The sequence below is a fragment of the Oryctolagus cuniculus genome, chromosome X, assembly GCF_964237555.1.
Source record: "Oryctolagus cuniculus chromosome X, mOryCun1.1, whole genome shotgun sequence".
Lineage (NCBI taxonomy): Eukaryota > Metazoa > Chordata > Mammalia > Lagomorpha > Leporidae > Oryctolagus > Oryctolagus cuniculus.
The window spans coordinates 68,973,077-68,982,335 of record NC_091453.1 but is presented as its reverse complement, the minus strand read 5'-3'; the positions used below and the strand labels follow the sequence as shown (position 1 = coordinate 68,982,335).

At 35.2% G+C, this 9,259-nt stretch overlaps 1 protein-coding gene across 4 annotated transcripts in view; it reads right to left on the bottom strand.

The window, feature by feature from the left end:
• Window positions 1-2,417: 2,417 nt before the first annotated feature.
• Window positions 2,418-9,259, bottom strand: part of HMGN5 (high mobility group nucleosome binding domain 5) — a 68,508-nt gene continuing 61,666 nt past the window's right edge. For all 4 annotated transcript variants that reach the window (XM_008272973.4, XM_051827381.2, XM_051827382.2 and 1 more), the window contains 5 exons: window positions 8,787-8,816; window positions 7,375-7,404; window positions 7,065-7,118; window positions 4,568-4,696; window positions 2,418-3,587 (listed from right to left, as the gene is read on the bottom strand). In XM_008272973.4, coding sequence (XP_008271195.1) covers window positions 2,985-3,587; window positions 4,568-4,696; window positions 7,065-7,118; window positions 7,375-7,404; window positions 8,787-8,816 — 846 coding nt within the window. In that variant the 3' untranslated portion in view covers window positions 2,418-2,984. The remainder of the gene's footprint in view (window positions 3,588-4,567; window positions 4,697-7,064; window positions 7,119-7,374; window positions 7,405-8,786; window positions 8,817-9,259) is intronic.

Genomic DNA, 9,259 nt, shown 5'->3' with positions numbered 1-9,259 from the left:
ACATAGTGTGTTCATCTCAGTATTAATATTTGCTAAATTGTTCTGTATATTCTTTGTGATCCCCATCAAACCCCAAGTGCTTTTTTTTTGCAATGATGGAGGAAATAGATAATCAGTTATTAAATTTCATACGGAATTGTAAAGGACCCCAAATAACGAAGAACAAAGTTGAAAGATTCATACTTCCTAATATCAAAACTTATGGAGTTGGTGTTGTGGTGCACCGTGTTAAGCCACTTCTTGGGATGCTTACATTTCACATCAGAGTGGTGGTTCAAGTCTCAGCTGCTCTGCTTCCAATCCAACAACCTACTAATGCACCTGGAAAGCAGTGGAATGATGGCCCACATACTTGGGCTCCTGCCCCTGATGTGGGAGACCCAGATGGATTTCTGTCTCCTGGCTTTAGCCTGGCCCAACCCCAGCTGTTGTGGACATTTGGAGAGTAAACCAGGAGATGGAAGATCTCTGTCCCTCTATGTCATTCTGCCTTTCAAATAAATAAACAAATCCTTGAAAAACACTTTATACAAAGCTATAACAATTATCAGTATAGTACAGACATAAAGATAGATCAGTGTTATAGAACTGAGAGTTTAGAGACAAACTCATATATCTATGGTGCATTAGTTTTGAAATGGGTGCCAATATCATTCAATGGGAAAGGGTAAAGAATAATCTTTTCAACAAGAGAGCTTGGGCAAATGGATAGTCACATATAAATGAATAAAGCTGGACTCCTACTTCACATCATACAAAAAATGACCACAAAATAGACCAAAAACCTAAGCGTAAGAGATCAACGTAGAAAACAGAGGAAAACATAGGTGTATATATTTATGACATGGAGTTTGGCAGGATTTTTAGATATGTCATGCAAACCAAAGACACAAAAGAAAAAAGTAGGTGAATTGAACTTCTTAAAAATTAAAAACTATGTAAATCATATATTTGACAAAGGACTTATACATAAAATATATACATGCCTTAAAACTTAATGTTAAAAAGACAATCTAATAAAAATTGGGCTACAGGGGCTGGCAATGCCGTGCAGTGAGTTAAACCACTACTTTCAACACTGGCAACTCATATCGAAGTGCCATTGCCAGTCCTGGCTGCTCTACTTCCTACCCAGCTTCTTGTTAATGCTCCTGGTAGGGCAGCAGAAGATGACCTAAGTACTTGGGCTCCTGTCATCCATGTATGAGACTCGGATGGAGTTCCTGGCTCCTGGATTTGGTCTAGACCAGCCCTGGCTGTTGCAGCCATTTCTGGAATTAACCAGCAGATGGAAAATCTCTCTCTCTCTCTCTCTCTGCCTTTCAAATAAATGAAATAAATATTTTTTAAAAAGACAATGATCCGGCTGTGGCGGCCATTTGGGGAGTGAACCAACAGGAGGAAGATCTTTGTCTCTCTCTCTCACTGTCTAACTCTGTCAAATAAAAAAAAAAGAATGTTCTCAAGGATTGGAGAGATTCGAACTCTCAAACAATTCTGGTGGGAATATAAAATACTGGCGTCACTTTGAAAAAGTCTTAAATTTCCCCTGAAATTTAAGAATAGAATTACTATAAGAGCTAGTAGTTTCACTCCTGGATACATATTCAGCAGAAGTAAAAGCAGTTATCTACATAAAAACCTGTAGCAATGTTAATAGCAGCATTCATAATTGAAAAACAACCCAATATGTTAGTTAAGAAACAGAATGTGGAATGTTGATAAAGTGGAATATTATTGTCACAAGAAGGAATGAAATAGTTATATATGTTACAACATGAATGGACTTGAAAGCCTTATGCTAAGTTTTGTGATTCCATTTACATGAAATGGTCAGAGTATGCAATTTCAGAGACAGAAAGCAGATTGCCAAGAGATGTAGGGTGGGAGAGATTGGGTGTGGGGATGTGGGGAGAGACTTCTAATTGGTACTTTCTTATTTACATGATGAAAAATGCTCTTTAATTAATGATTATGGTTGCACAATATTGTGTATATACTAAAAACTACTGAAGTATACATTTTCAAATAATTAAAATGAAAAAAATTCTTCCACGAATAGAGGTTGAATGTCCCTTTTCCAAAATACTTGTGACCAAAAGTGTTTCATATTTGAATATTTGGGAATGGGATCCAAATATAAACATGAAATTTATTTATGTTTTATATGTTCCTTGTCCACATAGCCTGAAAGTAGTTTTATACGACATTGCAAATAATTTTGTGCAGAAAATTTCATGGTGTGGTATTTTCCACTGTGTATCATGTCGGAGACTGAAAAGCTCCTTGATTTTGGACAATTTCAGATTTTGGATTTTCAGATTAGGGATTCTCAATCTGTATCACAACAGAAAAAAAATCATGCAGTATAATATCATGGTAACTACATTTTTGGAGATATCAGAAACCATAATCAGCTTTGAAGAGTCATTTTTATTAGGATAAAGGCAATAAAATTTTGTTCAGACACATATAACCAAAACTGCCCTTCTGCAATAAACATTTGCATTTCTTTTTTAACATGAGATTACAACTTTATTTTTTCCTAATAATAAAGTTATATTTGGGAAAGATAACTAACTCTTAGCATTGCATGAAAATAGTTCACCTTCTTTATAAAAGCAACCTAGAGAACCACAAGAATGTTGCATGAAACGTTCTTTTGGGCTTCCCCCATTTTGTGAAATGACCACATATATAGGAGCTAATTAAAATTCAAAATGTAACAAAGAACTTACACGAAACAGAATTCCCTGGCAAAGTTAGCATAATTTTTCTACATATTCCACTACCATAATCTCAAAATTTATAAAGGTTTCATGTTAGGAATTTTGTGACTAATAATCAGTATGAAGATGTTCTGAAATTAAACTGATGCTAAAGAAAAACTGTGCTTATAAAATATTTGATAAAAATATTTATCTCTATTAACATTACAACAAGAAGGTAGGTATTACCAAATTACGAAACCACATAGGGCAGTTTTAGACAATACTCAGAGACTCTTCGTTTTTTCCATCTTCTTTTTTGACCTCTTCTTTTTCAATTTCTTTCCCAGCTTCAGCCTTCTTTTCATCTCCCTTTTTGTCTTCTCCTTCTTCCTCACCTCCTTTTCCACTTTCTTCTTTTTCATTTTCCTCTTTTCTGTCTTCTTTCTCCTTTTCCTTTTCTTCCTCATTTCCACCTTCATCTTTCTTCTCCTCTTCCTCCTCATTTTCATCTTCTTTATCTTTTTCATCTGCACCATCTTTATTATCTTCCTCTTTTCTATCCTCTTTTCCAAATTCATCCTCTTTGACACCTGCTCCTTTCCCTTTTCCATCTTCACCATCTTTCTCGTCTCCTTTCTCTTCTTGGTCTTCTCCCTCTTTTCTGTCTTCTCCTTCCTTGTTGCCATCTTTATTCTCTTTTCCATCTTTTTTCTCCTCTTCATCTTGTTCTTCTTTTCCGTCTTCTCCTTTCTCTTCTTTGTTTATATCTTCATCCTTTTTATCTTCTTCTACTGCTTCTTTATTTTCTCCTCCCTCTTCTTCAATATCTTCACTTATTTCTTTTGATTCCTCAGTTTCTTTTTCAGGAACTGGTGCCTACATATACAGAAAAATCAAAACAAAACACAAACATCAAGGTTCTACTTGTGAATTTAGAACTGTTTTCCCTGAGTATTTAGATTGGATTGCATTCATTTTATGAAAAGACTAATAAGTCATTTGCAAAAAAAAGTAATCTTCCCATGGAAAAGGCCTCTTAAATATCAGATTATGAGGAAAGTATTCTAAGAAATAAGATTAACTAAAATGTCTCCACAGAAACATACACAAAAAGATTTATGAAATGATAAATTCACAAAAGCATATTCATATAAATAATTTTCATTACAGATACAAGGAAGCACACGGTAACATAGAGTTATTCTATATCAGTAATATTCAATCAGTAGCATGCATGTAAGTAAAATATATTCCTGGAGAAAAGAATACATTTTTTCCTATACTGGTGAGATTTGAGCATTTTAAAACAAAAATTATTTGAAAAATCCTATACCAGATATCATAAACCATTTACTAAAGTTTGCCCACATATGCACATGCTTGATTTGTAGATTTTATCAGCACATCCCATTTTTGGTTTTTTACTGCAATGCCTTAAAGTACAGCATGCAAAACCAGCCCTGTTAAAAACATTTATGTAATGATTTTGTTTTGCAATCTGCAGGAAAAATAAAAGAATCAGATGTTCTGGGAAAGGGACTTACAAACAGCTCATGTGCTAATGAAAGGAATAGAGGATTGGCCTGTACTTAATAAGAGGGTCATTATATTAGTGCTAAGTTATGATCACTGCCATTGTTCTAGTAACAACAATGCTAATCCATTCTCCCACAAGAGGTACAAGTAAATTCTCATATTTTAAATTCATTTTCTTTTCCCATTATGAATCATTATATGTTAGAGCTACCATTCATTTAATGTTTCTCAACTTTAAAGTAAAACACAAATAATATTTCTTTGAGTTGCACCCATTGTTAAACTTTCAAATGGATAAATCTGCTAACATTGTAAGATACCTCTACAATTTTGGATTCTCCATTTTTACTGGATTGTTCTTTGACAGCTTCTTCTTGCTTGGTTTCAGCAATTACTTTGGCACTTGTATCTGTGTTTTGTTCCAGTGTATCATTTTTTGTCTTCATTTTCTGTCCAGCAACAAGAGAGAATAAAAATAAATACACCATTTAACTGATGTGTTGATTAAATGACCAAAGTCATTTTACCAGCTGCTGCAATCATTTGTGGAAAAGCTTTGAAATACCACATATAAACCAAATAGCAGCAAAATTAACACATACCACTTTCAGTTTCATTGTAAACCTAAAGCAGCACTGAAAATGAATAACGTTCCCCTGATAAAAACTGAAAAATCTTTTTAAGTTGAATGATGCAGATGAGAAGCTACAAGTCAGAATGCTGACCAGCGGCCACTAAGGGCCAATTGCCAGCATCAAGTTATACTAATAAAGTAACTTTCTCTGACTAAAGGAGATCAATTTATCTTTGCCACATCTAATAATTAGCATCAAGGTTATATTGAATATAAACCTTCCATTGGTAAAAATTAAAAGAAGCTGAGGCTGGCGCTGTGGTGTAGTGGGTAAAGCCGCTGCCTACAGTGCCGATATCCCATATGGGAGCCGGTTCGAGTCCTGGCTGCTCCACTTCTGATCCAGCTCTCTGCTATGACCTGGGAAAGCAGTAGAAGGTGGCCCAAGTCCTTGGGCCCCTGCACCTGTGTGGGAGAGCCGAAAGAAGCTCCTGGCTCCTGGTTTCTGATTGGCACAGCTCCGACCATTGTGGCCAGTTGAGGAGTGAACCAGTGGATGGAAGACCTCTCTCTGCCTCTCCTTCTCTCTGTGTAACTCTGCCTTTCAAATAAATAAATATATAAATATTTAAAAAAGGAAAAAAAATTAAGAGAAGTGTTATATTAGTAGGAGAATCAATTTAGTTATATATTTAAAAGATTGCCTTAGGACATAGGTGTTTCAATCTTTACATCTACAAGTTTTGAAATGCCTCCAAGCATGATTGCTTTATCAGCAAAATTCTTTGCCTAATATTGAGCAGGAAGACCACTTGGTTAAGGGGCCAGAAAACCTGTTTCAATTCTGGATCTGCCACTTATGTTATGTGGCCTTGAGCAACAGCATGCATATCTTTTGAGGCTGTTTTTTCATGTGTTAAAAAACAGTAAAACCAGAGACTCAGGGATGTTATAAACATTAAACGAGAAAATATATGTGAAATTGCTTTAGCAATTGTAAACTGCAATATATATAATGTCATTACTCTTTTAGCACATGAGGGACTGTTAAGGATGACAAATATTTTTAAATGTCTGATTATGTAGTATCTGTTTTAGTCTAGTACAATTTTCTCCTTTTAAAAGATATCAGCTGTATTCACTATTTTAAAAAATTATAAATTGAATGCCTAACTTTATAAGGTAGTGAATTTGAAAAGTAAAACAGAGAGAAAACAAGCTGTCACAGTATTTTTTTATTTTGATTATTTTAAAGGCAGAGAGTGAGAGAGAAGCAGACAGACATCTCCCTTTGGTTGGTTCACTACCCAAATGCCTGCAACAGCCATGACTGGACCAGGTTGAAGCCAGGAGCCAGGAACTCTGCCTAGGTCATCCATGTGGGTAGCAGGGACTCAAATACTTGATCTGTCACCTACTGCCTCCAAGAGTGCATATTAACAGGAAGCTGGAGTCAGGAGCAGAGCTGGGACTCTAAATTAGGCACTTTGATATGGAATGTGGAAATCACAAGTGCCAAATTACCTACTAGGCGTAATACCTGGCCCGTTCACTTACTATTAATATATGAACTATTACTAAAACCTCACTTGCCTTAGCTTTAGTAATCATTTAATCAAGCATGTCAAATAATTTTGTAAACATAATGATAGTTTACAGTTTCCTTTAATACAAAATGATGAAATTAGATAATCTTTATTGAGCCTCGTAACTTTACCCTTTTATGATTTTAGGAATTCAATCAATCCTTAAAATATCCTCACGTGTAAGCAATTAACGGTGAGCTTACTATTGAGGTTATATCTATTCCTACATAACTTTAGACACAATATTATAGTACAGAAGTCTTTATGAAATCAATTATATCCATTTAAAATTACTGTATATGAAAGTACTTTGCAAACTATAAAGCATTACCTAATATTAGTTACTTCTATTATTACAAAGCACTACTTTGGTTAGTACAGTTTATAATCTTTTTTTCCCAAGAATATCAGTATTATAGCTATGTCAAAATCATCTGTATTTAATGGGTTCATCTGACTGAAATTTTGTTTTGTCTCTACCTAATAAAGATGCCAAAACATAGTGGACAGTCATAAAACAGGAATAAATATTTCTCACCAAAAGATACAATATATCACTAGCTGAACAAATAAAGTAAAATGATCAGTAATATGTCTTTTCAGGAATTAATCCTGAAGAAAAGCAATTTTTTTCAATATTGCAAGTTGAATATTTACCCTTGGAGTTGATGCTCTTTTGGGCTTCACCTCTGGTATAATGGGCGCAGGCAACTGCATCAAAAAACACAAGTTGTGGAAAAACAGAAAAAAGGAAGAAATCACACCTGAAGAATGGGCACTAACAATGAAATTCAATCTTTAAATTAAAATAAATAGATATGGCTCAGAAATCACTTGTTGATGTGAAAGTCTTTTCTTAAAACCTCAAAAATGAATCTTTCGTTAAATATAACATTATTCAGGACTCTTTGAATTTTATGATTACATTTCACAATAAATGGGCTGCTTTTTTTCAAAGACTACTTACAGCAGACAGTCTGGCTGATCTTCTCTTTGGCTACAAGTGAAAACAAAATTATCATTGAGGAGAATAAATGATATATGAAACAACAATTATTTTTATTATAGGGAAAATACGTGGCGTAACACTACATAAATATGAGGGTACTTTAACAATTCATCAAAAATGCAATTAAAAGGTAAGTTTAGAAGCCGGCTTTGTGGTGCAGTAGATTAAGCTGCCATCTGCAACACTGTCATCCCATGTGGGTGCCGGTTTAAGTCCTGGCTGCTACACTTCTGATCCAGCTCCCTGCTGATGCAAGTGGGAAAGCCGTAGAGGATGGCCCAAGTGCTTGGGCCCTGCACCCATGTGGGAGACCTGAATAAATGTCCTGGCTCCTGGCTGGGTGAGGACATTTGGGGAGTGAACCAGCAGATGGAAGATCTTTCTCTGTGTCTCTCCCCCTCTCTCTGTAACTCTTTCAAATAAATAAAATAGAATTTTTTAAAGGTAAGTTTATTTTGGTACAAAGCAAATTGAAATCTATGTATAATTTTTTCATAATACACATTTTCATGAACCTTAATTTTTTAAATTTTATTGTATTTATTTGAAAGAAGGAGTGACAGAGAGATTTCTCATCTGCTGGTTCACTTCACAAATGTCTGCAACAGCCAAAAGCCAAAAGCTTGATTCGGGTCTGTCATGTGCATGGCAAGGACTCACGTACTTGAGCCATGACCTGATGTTTCCCAGAGTGTACCGAAGTTACAAGCCAGAACGGAGAGTGGAGTTCAAACTTGAACCCAGGCCTTCAATAATGGGTGCAAGAGTCCAAAAGTGGGACTTAATTGCTGTGTTAATTGTCCAACATATTTTCAAGAACTTTTTGAAGATTCCCTCATATGAATGCATGGATTTTGAAGCTGCTTTGCATCAAAATATATTTACCTTTTAATTCCATTTTCCATGAGCGTTTTGAATTATTATCCTATTATTGTTAAAGAAGCAGGTGTGCACTTGGTTAGAAAATACCATAGTAAAAAATCAGAAGTTTTGATTTTTCCCTTCTGTGCATCCTTTATATGCTAAAGAAAAAATGTTAAGTTTCAGTTGCTAGGCTAAATTACCAAAATGATTAGCGAGTATATTTTAAAATAAAAGTATAACAGCTTTATGCCTACCAACAATGCAATTCTCTTGCTGAAGAAGAAACTCTCTCCAGAAGTTAACAAGCACATTAAGGTCCTACATTCCAAGAAGTCTTGAGTTTTAATACTGTAATTTTTAGAGAATACACCAGTATATCACAGTAAAACTCAGATGGCATAAATATACCAAACAGTATATACCTACTGGATGCTTGTTTGTCTCAGGTTTATAAAATGAGTGGATTTTTTTTTTTTTGGACAAAGTTTCGAAAATTAAACACTCACCTCCTGCCTCACATCACCTTGAACTGCAGCCTATACAGAAGAGAAAACCACACAGAAATAAGGGCATCAGTTTAAACACAGAGCAGAAAATATTGCCTGTAAGTTATTTTCCTGGGTTCCAGCTTAAGAAGCCACCTGTTGTTTTCTAGGAGCTGTGTAGCTACATACTTGCTGTCTATCAAGGTGCAAGTACATGCCTAATCCTTTCACGAAAATAGCAATTCCTAAAAACATTCTAATTTTGGAAATCCACCTGCTATGGAGCGTGTTAAAGCAAAAAATAAACAAACAAGCAAGTGGGGGGGGTCGAACAAAGGTGGAGCTTCAGGCACAATTTCCCTGTCTCTTTTGCATTGCGTTTGCTGTGCAATTGTAAGTCTTTGACTCTCTCCACTGGCTCCGAACTATTCTGCTGTCCAAGTTCTGCATACAAGAACTACAACCCCCACAATGCTTCACAGGGGGGTAACCTC